At 32.4% G+C, this 17,013-nt stretch overlaps 1 protein-coding gene across 1 annotated transcript; it reads left to right on the forward strand.

The window, feature by feature from the left end:
• Positions 1-14,932: 14,932 nt before the first annotated feature.
• LOC139888158 (uncharacterized) lies at positions 14,933-15,364 on the forward strand. Its single transcript, XM_071871189.1, has one exon. It carries the CDS (start codon positions 14,933-14,935, stop codon positions 15,362-15,364), a length of 432 nt encoding a protein of 143 aa, XP_071727290.1.
• Positions 15,365-17,013: the final 1,649 nt, after the last annotated feature.

A 17,013-nucleotide genomic window follows, 5' to 3' on the forward strand; every position in this document is an offset into this window, starting at 1 on the left:
CCGAAAGCAGTGTGACCGGAATGGATCAACCAATTAGTCATCATCTATTCTGGATGAATTGGGGATGGGTTCGTAGCCTCCTTAATCAATGGATACAAGAAGAAGGTGATCTCTTCCATCCACCACATTGCCCTCTTGGCGAAGAACCTGAAGCACTTACCGGCGAACCTATCCGAAACACCATTTTCTCTCTTATTTCTAGAGTATCTCGTCACGATTACATACTACACCAAATTCTAGATTTTATTTATCCGCTCGTCCGAACCGACAATCACCCCGATGTAATAGAAGAAGTCAACGAGCTTCGCGCTCGGGTAGTGGCTTTGGAGAATATGGTGCAAAGGTTACAAACACCAGCAGCAGCACCATGAGCATAAACAGTACCACCATCAGCAACACCAACAGTACCATTACCACCACAAACAACAACCGCATCGCAAACCTCAACTTCACAATCTGTCCCATGAGCATCGACGTCATACGCCCTGTAGATACTAAGGAATACCACAACGATGAAGTATTGATTCATAACTTCATTGGGAAAACATTCTACGACGATTATGTAATTTCTAAAGTTTAGAAATTATCTATCCTAGCCTTAACCATAAATCAAGTGAGTTTAATTTAATATTAACTCATTAAATCTATATTACATCTGAAGAAATATACACATATATTTCCATAAAGACTGTAATAAAATTCTTTTGTACAAAATATTAATTGTGACATTTTTTTTAACGGGTAGGTAATACCCGAGAGATATATAAATTCACAATTAATATGTTACATTCTTCGAATCTGATTCAGCAAATCATCCATTATACTCCCTACTTTCACAACAATATACATTCTTTTATAGAAATCAAAACAACCATACTCATTCAAAAATCTAATTACATATTCTGATTTTGAAATCGCCGAATTCAATTCAAGTTATAAACGATATCATCACTCTTAGATTCTTACATCTTTCAAAGCTATACTTTAACTTCAAAACTGTGTTAGAACATCGTATGTATATTAACGATTATAATCTGTGTTCAAGCCCTTCGAAATACCTGAAGACACTTCAAATAATGATCAATCGAGATGATGATCCAACCACATGTTATCCACAGTTACGTACCTGAAAAACTCTTGAAACCAAAGTCATAATTTAACATGTATCCATGTCAGACCTTTTGGAATTTACTAGCTAAAATAACTTTTCAATCCCTTCTAAAAATAGACGATTTTGTCACAGCTCCAGCAAACCAACTTCAATTGTTCATTCAAATAAGCCTTATTATAATGATTACCCCTTCATCATTATTATCGGGGAACCTTTCATATCTCGCCACATTAGCAGTAAACTTATTAACAACTTCATTGATCTTTGACTTTCCGAAAAATCTTTATATTTATCAAAATCCCATCATTTACTCATCTGCATCTTGTAACGAGAATTGCCATACGAATCATCAAAAATTAGCAATCAGTATTTTGAAATCTCGCAGCATGTCTACGCCAACAATTATATGTGTCTATCTTCTGGACTTATATACTTTGAATGTGAAGTTTCTGAAAAACACCCTAAACTGCGAACTAGTTCTCGAAATACTGATGAAGCAGCAAAAACTATAAACGACCTTAACAGTAAAAAGTTTGATGATAAAGAGTAGTGTGTTGGCAAAGCTCAGAAAAAGAGAAGATTTGGTACTGAAAAATACGGATTGAGCAAACCATGAAGAAGGCTGTGGATAAATCAAAAGGATGAAATCTACCTTTAAAGAATCCAAATGATTCCGTGTCTGTTGAAGTCATTATCGAATACCTTGCTCCTGACTCTAAACCCTTACGGACAATATTCTTCATCATCCTCTGATATTAGAAATTTTAAGATATCATCGTATCTTTCATTATAAATATCCTCCATATTTCTGAAGATATTTCCATAATTATTCTTATCTGAAATCATTTACCTCTTCGTGATGTCTGTTTTACATCATAAAAGAAACTATTTTAGTTTCTAAATTCTGAAACTTTCGAATTTAAAATAGGAATATTTTTGAAGTAGTGTTGGGAACTTAAGCATGAACTAGTATAATATAATGACACTTGATCACCGTGATTATATTACAGTAAGTCATGCTGAGTTTCTAATGGAACGTGATGATTCACATAACATACCGTCATCATGTGCCATTTACACGACTCTTACATTCTACCAAATCTCCAAACATATTAAGAACATATCTTCTTGATAGTTCTATCTTTCTGGATATTCTGGTAATTTGCCAAATCAAGATCGTACCATTACGATTTCCTTCTTAGAACATTAACTATGTTCATCCAAAACTTCATACCTACTAATTCTGGACCATTATTCGCTTGATTTAAAGCCGAGAAGAGACAACAAAAGTATGAAACTCCGAAATGTAAGGGAGAATATAAAGTCCAATAACAACACATAAATTACAAACCGTGTATATCAATGTTTATCGCAACATAAAGACACGGGAGAATTAAAAACACTATAACCCCAAGGGCGAAGTAGAAGAAAATAGATTCCTCCGGTGGAAGTTGGAAAAGGAGAATGATTGTTGCTATAGTAAGGATAAGGACAAGGATTAGAAATGGATTAAGCATTTTCGCAATCTTTTGAAATTGGAATTGAGTATAGAGGTGCTAAAAACTAATGGAATGGAAAAGGTAAATATATAAGGGAAATATCAGGCGTAGTAATCGGGACAGATCATCGCATTTAATTAAAGATATCCTAATTTCCTTAAATCTTGAAGAAACAGATCTTATAGATTTCCAAGATTTTTTTTTTTTTTTAATCCCTTGAATTCCGGAATTCAACCATGAATACGTCAAAAATTATGACGAAACTTATTTTCCTCATTCCACTATTTTGTGATAGCTTCACTCATACGCTTCGAGTAATTGGATCATTTTATCCATATTACTCTATGGTAATAAAATCCTATCTATCAACACATATCCGTCATGAAAACATTTTTATGGTTAGCCATGATGACCTCGATCAAATTTCGGGACGAAATTTCTCTAACGGGTAGGTACTGTGACGACCCGGAAATTTCTGACCAAATTTAAACTTAACCTTTATATGTTTCCGACACGATAAGCAGAATTTGTAATGTTGAATCTCAAAAAGTTTGGAACTACATTCATGTAATCAATTACCCTTTGACCGTGTTCGACGATTCACGAACAATTATGTGTATATAGATATGTATATATAATATATAATATTAACTGAAAACATTAACAAAGTATTAGATATATGATACTTTACATGAACGTATTTGTTTCGATATATTTATCGACAGAATTAAGAGATAATATCAAATGATTGAATTATCAGATACATTATGATATGATTACTGGCCAATGTTATGAGGTCCATTGTGATTTAAGAAATCTATTCTTTTTGACAATATTCGGAAAATGGTAAAGTGATCTATAAGTAAGAACGTGGAGTATAAATAACTTAGATGTTGGATATCGACAAGTTAAGTAACTCGACATTTTTCATTAAGATAATTTCATACATTTATTAAACCTTTGGACTTTATCCCATGCTTCACTAACAGACTGTAATTTAAAAACTTGAAACTTATTATGAATATATATAATTCTACTTTTCTAAAATGTTTTATGATATAACGATTTCTATTATTTTAACCTTTTAACAAAATGATTCTTAACTATATTTAGTTTTGGAAAACAAAATTATCATATTTATTTGAATTAGTTTCAAAAGTACAAAAAACGTTTTTAGTTTAAAAAGAACTTTATTATTAAAATGTATATATCTTTTATAAATATTTAGAACCACTTTTGACAACTCATTACTTAACCAATATGATAAAGATAACGATATTTATATTTTATTTTATTAAATATATATAACGATTTAAGTTAATATTATATATATTTATACACGTATTATACGTATATAGTTTTATACTTTTACTATACTTTAACTTTACCTTTACTTTACTTTTACTTTTACTTTTACTTTACTTTAACTTTAATAATTCATACTTTAATAATTCACTTTAATAATTCATACTTTAATAATTCACTTTAATAATTCATACTTTAATAATTCACTTTAATAATTTATACTTTAATAATTCACTTTAATAATTCACTTTAATAATTCATACTTTAATAATTCACTTTAATAATTCACTTTAATAATTCATACTTTAATAATTCACTTTAATAATTCACTTTAATAATTCATACTTTAATAATTCAAAAATCTATTATAAATAGAATTGAATAGGTTTCATTATTTCATAGAAACTTGAAAATATATTTCTCTAAACTCTCTCAATCGAATTACATATATATATTTTCTTTGTATTATTTCATGATATTATTAGTATACATAAAATACTACGACGGAGTTATACTCAGACGATTTCAAAATAAGTTTTCAAACGGGATAAAGCTAAGGAAATTATGGGTTATAGCTATGGAGGTTATGGGTATTGATCGAGAGTATTGCTCGTGAGTCAAACTAGTGTTTATCATCTCCGTTGCGTCTACGTACTTTTCCTGCAATATTGAATCTCAATATTGATACGTTCGTGAATCCAAGGCCAACATTGCACTTGTTCAATGACGTCATATGTATTTTTACTACAAAATACAGTATTGTGAGTTTCATTTGCTCCCTTTTATATATATTTTTGGGACTAAGAATACATGCGCTGTTTTTATAAATGTTTTACGAAATAGGCACAAGTACTAAAACTAATTCTATGTGGGTTTAAACCAGAAATATACCCTTAGCTTGGTAACATTAAACTACTTGTCTATGTACGGTAGGCGCGAATCCTAAAGATAGATCTATTGGGCCTGACAAACCCCATCCTGACTATGGGATGCTTTAGTACTTCGAGGTTATTTTAAACACACCTGATCTGGTGTACTTCAGAGGGTAAAACATGAACGTTAAGGCTTGTTACCGGGTGCCTACAACTTATAGAATAATTTTATACACTTGCGAGTGTACATATATTTATAAACGAAAATCTTGTGGTCTATTAATATATTGAAATGATTGTTATGATAAACCTATGAACTCACCAACCTTTTGGTTGACACTTTAAAGCATGTTTATTCTCAGGTATTAAAGAAATCTTCCGCTGTGCATTAGCTCATTTTAAGGATATTACTTGGAGTCATTCATGGCATATTTTGAAAGACGTTGCATTCAAGTCATTGAGTTCATCAAGATTATTATTAAGTCAATTATAGTTGGATGTATTATGAAATGGTGTGCATACCGTCAATTTTCGTTGTAAAGAAAGTTTGTCTTTTAAAAACAAATGCAATGTTTGTAAAATGTATTATATAGAGGTCAAATACCTCGTGATGTAATCAACTATTGTGAATCGTTTATAATGTATATGAACGGGTCCTTTCACTGCAACCTTTCAAAGGTGCATGATGGCGATTTTTCACGACATGATAGAAGAATGCAAGAAAGTTTTCATGGATGACTTTTCAGTCTTCGGTGATACTTTTGAAACATGTCTAGTTAATCTTGAACGAATGCTTATTAGATGCGAACAATCAAATCTAGTTCTTAATTGGGAGAAATGCCATTTCATGGTTAAAGAAGGCATCGTTCTTGGTCATAAAATTTCAAAGGAAGGAATTGAAGTGGATAGCGCTAAAGTAGATGTAATTGCTAAACTTCCACATCCCACCAATGTTAGAGGAGTTAGGAGTTTTCTAGGGTATGCCGATTTTTACCGACGTTCCATAAAAGATTTTTCTAAAATTGCCACTCCTATGAATAAACTCCTAGAAAAGGATGCTCCATTCATCTTTTCAGATGAATGTATCAAATCTTTTAATATTCTTAAAGAAAAACTCAATAATGCACCGATCATGATAACTCCAATTTGGAACCTACCGTTTGAACTCATGTGCGATGCAAGTAATTTTGCAATGGGAGCCGTTTTAGGACAAAGGATTGAAAAATGATTTCAACCTATTTATTACGCTAGTAAGACGTTACAAAAAAGCACAAAAGAATTACACAACTACTGATAAAGAACTCCTTGCTATTGTCTTTGCTTTTGACAAATTTCGTTCATATCTCGTTCTAGCTAAAACGGTGGTCTATACCGACCATTCTGCTCTTAGATACCTATTTTCGAAACAAGATGCTAAACCACGATTAATCCGTTGGATCTTACTCTTATAAGAGATTGATATTGAAATCCAAGACAAAAAGGGAGCAGAAAATCTCGCCGCTGATCATCTTTCTCGTCTTGAAAATCCCGAATTAGAAGTTCTAAATGAATCGGCCATACAAGATAACTTTCCTGATGAATATCTATTGAAGATAGATTATAATGAAATTCCATGGTTTGCAGACTATGCAAACTATTTAGTATGTGGATTCCTTGAAAAAGGGTTGTCGTACCAAAAATGAAAGAAATTCTTTAGTGATATAAAACACTATTTCTAGGAAGATCCAAATTTGTTTAAAAGTTGTCCCGATGGAATAATACGCCGATGTGTATTCGGGGATGAAGCCAGTCAAATCTTAAATCATTTTCACACAGGACCAACAGGAGGGCATTATGGGCCTCAACTCACAGCAAGAAAAGTCTATGATGCTGGATTCTATTGGCCTACAATTTTCAAAGACGCACACCTTCTTTGCAAATCCTGTGATGCATGTCAAAGGGCCGGAAAAATAAGTCAACGTGATGAAATTCCACAAAATATCATTCAAGTATGTGAAGTATTTGACGTTTGGGGTATTGACTTTATGGGTCCATTTCCAAAATCTCATAATAATCTCTACATTCTCATTGCCATTGATTATGTATCTAAATGGGCGAAAGCACAAGCTCTCCCAACTAACGATGCACGAGTTGTAGTCAACTTTTTAAAACGTCTTTTTGCAAGGTTCGGAACACCAAAAGCTTTAATAAGTGATCGGGGTACTCATTTCTGTAATAATAAACTTGAGAAAATTCTCAAAAGATATGGAGTAACTCATAAAATCTCAACCGCTTATCATCCACAAACAAGTGGACAAGTTGAAAATACCAACCGAGCTTTAAAACATATTCTAGAGAAAACCGTAGGATCAAATCTAAAGGAATGGTCCATGAAATTGGAGGATGCACTCGGGGCTTTTAGAACAGCCTACAAAACTCCAATTGGTACAACACCTTTTAAACTCGTTTACGGAAAAGCATGTCATCTTCCAGTAGAAATTGAACACAAAGCATTTTGGGCTTTGAAGACATGTAATCTTGATTTGCATGAAGCCGGACGTCTACGGTTAAGTCAACTAAACGAATTAGAAGAATTAAGACATGAAGCATAAGAAAATTCGTTAATCTATAAGGAAAGAACGAAGAAATGGCATGATAAAAGAATCAGAAGTTCAAAAGAATTTAAAGAATGAGACAGAGTTCTTATTTTCAATTCACGATTCAAGCTATTTCCTGGAAAATTGAAATCAAGATGGTCTGGACCATTCATAGTCAAAAGATTTTTCCCGTACGGAACAGTAGAATTAATAAATTTAAATGGGATTGAATTTAAGGTTAATGGTCACAGAGTTAAACATTACATAGATAAATTAATGGAAGTTGAAGATGAAGTTAATCACAATTTCGACACCACAGCTAACTAAGTATGGGAAGGTTCGAATCTTTTTAGGGTAATATGTATTTCTGTTAGAGTTAGATATTCTGTTTTCGTGTAGTTTCCGAGAATGGAATCCGAATGGTCTTTCCCTAGCAGACCCTAAAGAACTAGTCTTCTCCCCCCATTCTAAATTTTTATGTTTTTTAGGTTTTACGAGATGAAGAATTCCTTTGATCCGAACCATGGTCTAATACTACATGCTATGATTACTAAACGTAATAATGACACCCTTCCGAGTGAATTGGTATCATTCATAAGAAGCAAAATGGACGGAGTAAGAAAAGAGCTCAGGAAAGATCATCATAAGATACATTTTGGAAAAGGAAAATCAAAATTCGCAACAAAAAGAAGAGCACGACACCTTGAAAGATGTCATAAATGCGGAAAATGGTCACACGAAGGTAAATGTTCAAATAATCAAACATATTCAAATACTGAATTTGTTACTCTATGCAGAGAAGGACCGTTCATATGTTTAGAAGAAAAGATATTGAAGAATCGAGGTTACGTTTACGTAGCTATGGAGAACCAAATCACACGACTCTCTTATGAGTCGGCTAAAGCAGGTCTCTGAGAATTCTTTCTCACAGGTAAGTATGTACAGTTTTTAGTTTTATTTTTATTACTTTTAACCTTTTGATAATAAACGCTGAATCGTTCGCTATAAAGTATTAAATTGGTATTCAATAAAATTAGGTATGCGTAACCGAAATTATTGATATCGTACAAAAATTTATTACATCACTGCGAAATTTACCGTTTATTCTTAAGGTATAAATATCTTTAATCAATCAACCCAAAATATTTCAAAAATTCGTCAGGAGTAAAACAAGGTTATAGAATCGAAATTACTTTACCGAAAAGAGGGGCGTATATTTTTGATAATATTTGATTGATTAAAGTGGGATAAAAGACCAAAAAGATTTTTAATTTTATTTTTTTACCATGTTTTTAAAATTAATATATAAATATTAATTTATTATTGTAAATTTTTTTAAAACCAATATATATAAGTTTTTAAGTATTTTTAAAAATTAATATTTTTAAAACTAAATTTGTATATAAATATAAACGGTAAAAACCCTCTTTTATAATAATAATAATACTACTTTTATATATATTTATATATTTACAAATATAGTTCCCGTTGGTGATTTTTTTTATTATTTTTATTTATTTATGTTTAAACATATTATATTGTGATACTTTTATGTAAGTTTTAACATTTTTATTATGTTGTACTAATATTTCATATTTGATTTGAAAGTGAGATGTTAAGTCCCATTTCAAATTACCATGCATGTTATTATTTGTATTGTATGTATTTTATTGTCATGTATACAAACAGGGTAAAACAGCGCATTTTCAAAGACTGGCATTAAGTTCAGCAAAAGCTACTAATTTTGACGACAAAACCAAAAACAAATGTGATGTAACAACAAGACGGAATGAACAAATGATGTGCACCATTTATCATTCAACAAACAAACGCCAATATGTTTGGAAACTTTGGTAAAATTTAATCATTTTTCTACGCTAATCACCCTCAATAATTTAAATTGTTACTGATTTCTTGCAAATGAGGGCATTGCAAGATCTTAAGTGTGGGAAGGGTTAAATTCTTTCGTATTTTTAAAATTTTTAACTTAAACACTTGGTTACCATTAAAAAATACTAGTAACGCAGTAGTTGTATTAGAATCTAGTGCTCTCTGATAATAAAGAACAGCCCTAGTCTTATATACTGACTACCCAATTCTAGTAAAAATTTTCAAAATTTTCAATTAAATGAACTCAAAATCATGTTTATACAAATTTATGAACGATAAAACTAGGTGTTAACACCGAAACTATTGTTACCTCGGAAAGGACATAAATTGAGAAACAACCCAAAATGTTAGAATTCATTTAAAATGGAATAGAGGACAATAAAAAGGCAAAGAAAGGAAAATAAAAGCAAAGTGTGGGAAAAATTTAACAAGTTATTTAGAACATATATCATATATTTTTGTACAAATAATTGAAAATACTTTTGTTTTGGACGATATTAATCAGTTTTACCCAGTTTATTGTAATATAAATGGAATTTAAAAGGAAGTAAAGTCTTCCGAGAGAAAAATACACGCGCTTCTTGATTTAGGTCAGGAAGTTGTCGTCCAGACCAGTTGTAGAGTCTACGAAAAACCTGGAAAAGTTTTCTATAAAATCAGCTGGAAATCCACGGACCTCTGCATCAAACAGGGTCACCAAGTGGTCAGACTTATCCTAACCATGAGAGGATCTGTCTCATGTAATTGGGGGCACCGTGCAAATTAGCTTATAAGACTAATGAATCAGATCTCCAGAAAGGATAATCTCCTTAAAGATCAAAAATTAGCTTTTAAGCCTGATATTACTCAATCCTAGAGATTGACTTTTAAAGATTGAGAATTACAAACTCATGGAATTCGATGATATCTAAACTCGAGCTTGAACGAGAAAATATTTTGATCAAATTACAAATCGATTTGTTTTCTGAAACCCTATTTTCAATGCGTTTATTACCATTGAACGTAAAATCCTAGGAATTTACCTGGAATTCATTAGGTCACCTGAACCAAATCGGGTGTCAACCGTAAGAACTTGCATAGCATGGTCAAAGACAGGACCTTGTACCAGACCAAAAAACTATATGGTGATCTTTACTATTGCTCCTACAAAGGATAGTGATTGCATCCGACATGTTATAGACCATAATTAAAAGCATGTCACGGGACATTGCCTTAACAGTTGCTTGTTCAATGCTTTCCTTTACAACTGGACGAGTAAACTGGACGTGTTGCTTTCCCAATACAAGGTTAGCAAGTGGGTGACACAAAACCATAAGTTTTGAGCTAAAATTTTCAAATCTGAAACCCACCAAACCCACAAAAACAATTTGCAAACACCGGTGATGGGTTATTCCGGAAAACTTATCTAGGGTAAAAGCTAGATGGAATTTTCAAAAAAGATCAAATATTTTCATAAAGATCCAATTTCCTTAAAGGATCTAAATTTTCATAGTCATGTGGGACTGTAAACCACAATGTTACTACCATTGTTCATACCGCCGTATAAAAATAACTGATGTACAAAGTGTGAAGAATAAAGAAGTGATTCTAGTATTTTTATTTCAAGACTATATTGCTTGAGGACAAGCAACGCTCAAGTGTGGGAATATTTGATAATGCTAAAAACGAACATATATTTCATAGCTTTATCCCTCAAAAAAGATAAGCTTTTAGTTGCAATTGTTCTATTTACAAGTGATATTCGTTTAAAAAATAAAAGGTGAAGACAAAAGACAGATTCGGCGAATTGAAGACGCAAACGACCAAAAAGCTCAAAAGTATAAAGTACAATCAAAGTGGTTCAAAGTATTGATGAGAAACGTCTAAAAGTTACAAGAGTACGAGCCGCAAAACGCAAAGTACAAGATATTAAAGAGTACGCAAGGACGTTCAAAAATTCGGAACCGGGACCAGAGTCAACTCTCAACGCTCAATGCAACGGACTAAAAATTACAAGTCAACTATGCACATGAATATAATATAATATATAATTAATTCTTAAAAATTATATATATATATATATTATATTATATATAAAAACTGTCGGCAAACTAGGAGACAAACGAATGTGAGCTGGATTCCCAGGCCATGCTATCGCATGGCCAGAAGGCACAAATTCCATGCGATCGCATGAAGCAAAAAGGTTGGTGACATCCTATAAATTTCGCAGTTTTTGGTCGAATGTAACACACTTATATATATATATATATATATATATATATATATATATATATATATATATATATATATATATATATATATATATATATATATATATAATTTATAATTTTAATTTTAATTTTAATAATAAGGGTATGTTAGCGAATGTTGTAAGGGTGTAAGTCGAAATTCTATCCGTGTAACGCTACGCTATTATTAATCATTGTAAGTTATGTTTAACCTTTTTAAATTAATGTCTCGTAGCTAAGTTATTATTATACTTATTTAAATTGAAGTAATCGTGATGTTGGGCTAAAATATTAAAGACGGGGTAATTGGGCTTTGTACCATAATTGGGGTTTGGACAAAAGAACGACACTTGTGGAAATTAGAATATGGGCTATTAATGGGCTTTATATTTGTTTAATTGAATGATAGTTCGTGAATTTAATATAAAAATTACAATTGGACGTACCTATAAATAACCATATACACTCGATCGGACACGATGGGCGGGATATTTATAAGTACTAATAATCGTTTATTTAACCGGACACGGGAATGGATTAATAGTCAATGCACTTATTAAAACATGGGTGAATTATATACAAGGAAAATTGGTGTAATTATAGTTTAAGTCCCCAATTAGTTGGAATATTTGACTTCGGGTATAAGGATAATTTGACGAGGACACTCGCACTTTATATTTATGACTGATGGACTGTTATGGACAAAAACCAGATGGACATATTGAATAATCCAGGACAAAGGACAATTAACCCATGGTAATAACCTAAAATCAACACGTCAAACATCATGATTACGGAAGTTTAAATAAGCATAATTCCTTTATTTCATATTTCATCGCACTTTTATTTACTGTCATTTTATTTAATTGCACTTTTAATTATCGTACTCTTTAATTATCGCAATTTTATTTATTGTCATTTTATTTATCGCATTTTAATTTATCGCAATTTCATTTATCGTCATTTACTTTACGCTTTAAATTAAGTTATATTTATTTTTAATATTTTACATTAGGTTTTAACTGTGACTAAAGTTTTAAAATCGACAAACCGGTAATTAAAAGGTAAAAACCCCCTTTTATAATAATAATACTACTTTTATATATATTTATATATTTACAAATATAGTTTTAAAAATATAGCGTTAAACTTGGCTAGCTTCCTGTGGAACGAACCGGACTTACTAAAAACTACACTACTGTACGATTAGGTACACTGCCTATAAGTGTTGTAGTAAGGTTTAGGTATATCCACTCTATAAATAAATAAATAACTTGTGTAAAATTGTATCGTATTTAATAGTATTTCATAACAAATATATAACTATTTCGTATACAACTCTACGCACATCAAAATACAACTTAATTTATAGCGTAAATTAAATGACGATAAATAAAAGTGCGATAATTAATATGACGATAAATAAAAGTGCGATGAGATATAAAATAAAGGAATTATGCTTATTTAAACTTCCGTAATCATGATGTTCGACGTGTTGATTTTAATTTATTACCATGGGTTAATTGTCCGTTGTCCTGGATTATTCGATATGTCCATCTGGTTTTTGTCCATAACAGTCCATCAGTCATAAATATAAAGTGCGAGTGTCTTCGTCAAATTACCCTTATACCCGAAGTCAAATATTTCAACTAATTGGGGACTTAAACTGTAACAAGGTCTTAATACTTTGTTTATAATTACACCAGGTTATCGACTGCTTGTAATCCAAGGCTTTAATACTTTGTTAACAATTACACCAATTTTCCTTGTATGTAATCCACCCCTGTTTTAATGAGTCCATTGACTATTAATCCATCCCCGTGTCCGGTCGAGTGAACAATAATTAGTATTTATAAATATCCCGCCCATCGTGTCCGATCGAGTGTATGTGGTTATTTATAGATACGTCAAATTGTAAATCTCTATATTAAATTAACGAACTATCAATCAGTTAAACAAATATAAAGCCCATTAATAGCCCATAGTCCAATTTCCACAAGTGTCGGTCTTTTGTCCAAACCCCAATTATGGTCCAAAGCCCAATAACCCCGTCTTTAATATTTAGTCAAACATCACGATTACTTCGGCTTAAATAAGCTTAATAATAACTTAGCTACGAGACATTAATTTAAAAAGGTTGAACATAACTTACAATGAGTATTAATCGCGTAGTGTTACACGGACAGAATTTCGACTTACAAACTTAAAACATTTGCCCCTATAACCTTATTATTATTAACTTAATATTAAAATTATAATTATAAAATAAATATAAATATAATTGAGAGATAGTAAGAGATAGGTGAATGATGAAGGTGTGTTTAACTCGTCCGAATTCTGGCCAATTTATAGACCAGACCAGCCTTTCCACTCCATGCGATCGCATGGAAATTGTTCCTCCTGGTCACATATGATTCCAAAACGTGGGCTGCTCGTATTTAAATATTATATAATATAATATATATAATTTTATATAATTATATATATTATATATTATATTCTTGTGCATCGTTGACTTGTAATTTTTGGTCCGTTGTGTCGCGCGTTGATACTTGGCTCAGGACCCGGTTCCGATTTTTGAACGTCCTTTCGTACAATTTAATATCTTGTACTTTGCGTTTTGCGGCTTGTACTCTTGTGATTTTTAGACGTTTCTCATCAATAAATTGAACCACTTGGATTGTACTTTGTACTTTTTAGCGTTTTGGTCGTTTGCGTCTTCAAATTGTCGAATCTGTCTTTTGTCTTCACCTTTTATTATTTAAACGATAATTACTTGGAAATAGAACAATTGCAACTAAAAGCTTGTCTTTCTTGAAGGATAATGCTATGAAATATGTGTTCGTTTTTAGCATTATCAGTTTGTGTGCATTCTGGTTATAAGATCATTGTAGCACGGATTATGAGACAAGAATATTATTGGCAATCAATTTATAGAGATACTGCAGAAACAATCAAAGCATATGATGCATGCCAGCGACACGGAACAGTCCAGCGTTTATCGAAATATGATTTGATATCAATTTCATCTGCATAGCCAGTTTGCAAATGGGCAATTGATATAGTGGGTCCATTCCCCAGAAGTGTTGGAAATGCACGATTTTTGGTGGTTGCAATTGACTTTTTCACAAAGTGGGTAGAGGCAAAAGTTTTAATACGGATAACTGGGGAAAACATAAAAAAAAATATGTTGAATGATATTGTGCGCGGATATGGTTTGCCAAATGAGATTGTAAGTGATAAAGGCAAACAGTTTGTTGAGAACCCATTCAAGAGTTGGTGTGAAGAGTTAAGCATTCAGCAAACATTTACTTTCGTTGCTCACCCACAGACGAATGGCCAAGTTGAAGTAATAAACAAGGAAATTGTGGCCGGTATAAAGGCTAGATTGGGTTTAAGTTAGACAAAATGGGTCGATGAAGTCCCATATGTTTTGTGGGCCCACCTTAAAATGCTAAAACGGAGCACGGGTGAACCGTTTAGCTTGATGTATGGTACTGAAGCAGTAACACCAGCAGAAATTCGTGTACCAACACACAGAGTTTTAGCATTTGATGTTGAAACCAATTCATTCATTTTGTGTGAAAATTTGAACTTGTTGGAAGAAAGGCATATCATGGTCGCTATCCGTAAAGCAGATGCTAAAAGTGCATGGCAAAATATTATAATAAAAATGAAGCATGTGCAATTTAAAGGAGATTTGGTGTTAAGGTATAATGAGGCAAGCAGACAAGTAAAACAAGGAAAGTTGGGGCCACGATGGGAAAGACCGTACAAAATCATTAAAGCACGTCAGAATGGTTCTTATACCCTTGCAGCGCCCTCCGGCGAAGAAATGCAGAGAACATGGAATGCAATGAGTTTAAAGAAATTTTATGCGTAGTATTGTATATTCAAATAGCCAGATCAACTATTTTGAATATAAGATGCAATCATAAATGTAAAATTTTCTTTAAGTAATAAGAATTGAAACAGTTATTCTTATGGCATAATATTCATATTTTTATCCGGCCAAGGATTTTTTGACCAAGTGACACAAAGCTGTGTGTCATCCCTGCCCACATAAGAGAAATTTATTCTCGGTGGCAGAAGTTCAATCATACACAAAAGGTTGAAGTGGCAGCGGATGACGTAGACTCCGCTAGGCATCCAAACAATATATTGTATCTACGACCGTCATGAAGTAAAAAACTTTTAAACAATACAGGGCTAGCCAGTACAATTGATTCTATAAATCAAATAAATAAAGCTTTGGCAAATATGAACAAAGTAGTAAAATGTATATATAATTCACATTCATATATTCAAACCATACGAGGCAATATGTATCAAAGTTTGAAATTCAAAATATCATCTATTGATGAGCAAGGATCATTACATACAGCATCCAAATCAGGAAATATTAATTCCTCTATTTAGTTACCTACAACTTTAACCCTATCTACAACATCTGGTTTCAGTTTGGAAGTTATAACGTCGGACAACGGATCTGGAAAGTTTAGCACTTTTGCCCTTAGTGCTTCAAGAAATCTAATCCATTCAGCGTCTAGCGCAACTGTAATAAATTCGTTGAACGGTTTTGTTAGTGTTTCGGAGCTGAAGGCTTTCTTCACAATCTTGGGAATACTTGCAGCAAGGCGTCTTGTGTCATTATTGCTTGCATGCAGTTTTTTTTCTAAAGCTTTTTCTGATTCAGCCAAACTTTTAATTTTATGTAGATACAATTTTTCCTTTGATTCAAGCTATGCAACACGAGCTTCTACAGCACGCTGCACAACAATTGAAGCGTTTAATTCAAGTTTAGTAGCTTTTTCGGCATCCTCCAAATTTGTGATTTTCCCTTGTCTTTTTCAATCCTTTCAGATTTTTCTCGGTGCACTTGGTCAGAAAATTCTAAGCGTTTCAAATTGTCTAGCTCTAAAGCAATGTTAAAAATAATACCATGTGCACGAGATTTACGAGCGTCACTCTCAGATAAATTTTGGAAGAAATCTACAAGTGAAGGTGACACCATGGCCTCAACATATTTTATAATCTCTACATAGCTGCGAGGTGGACCAGCAAGGAATGATGACAAACTAGCTATATCCCGATGAGGGATAGTGATTTGCGAGCTAGTTTCACCAATCGCATTGTGCTGGCCGGATGGCGGAAGAGCAAGTCTTTTTGATGTTCTTGCTTCAGATGGCATAGCTGAATCAAAATAGAATTTATTAGTTATAAAGGTTTTCCAGTCCAAATATGATGATTCAAAATTCAACAGAGGGTACTTAAAAGGATCAACATTATAGTAACCACCAGTGCTAGGCATTCGGTAAAAGCAAAACAGGTTTCCATCCGCAATACGATCAAAAGAAAGATTACCGGCCGCATGGCGTTTGCGAGAATTTGCTCGGGTTAAACTTGCATTGTCTACAGGCTCATGATCAGGAGCGTTTTCCTCATATATTTCATCAACAAGTTTTTTTGATGAAAATTGTAAATCATCAAACTTTTCATGGTGCAAAGCGGAGAGCGGACTAATCTCCGAAG

Source organism: Rutidosis leptorrhynchoides, chromosome 1, assembly GCF_046630445.1.
Source record: "Rutidosis leptorrhynchoides isolate AG116_Rl617_1_P2 chromosome 1, CSIRO_AGI_Rlap_v1, whole genome shotgun sequence".
Lineage (NCBI taxonomy): Eukaryota > Viridiplantae > Streptophyta > Magnoliopsida > Asterales > Asteraceae > Rutidosis > Rutidosis leptorrhynchoides.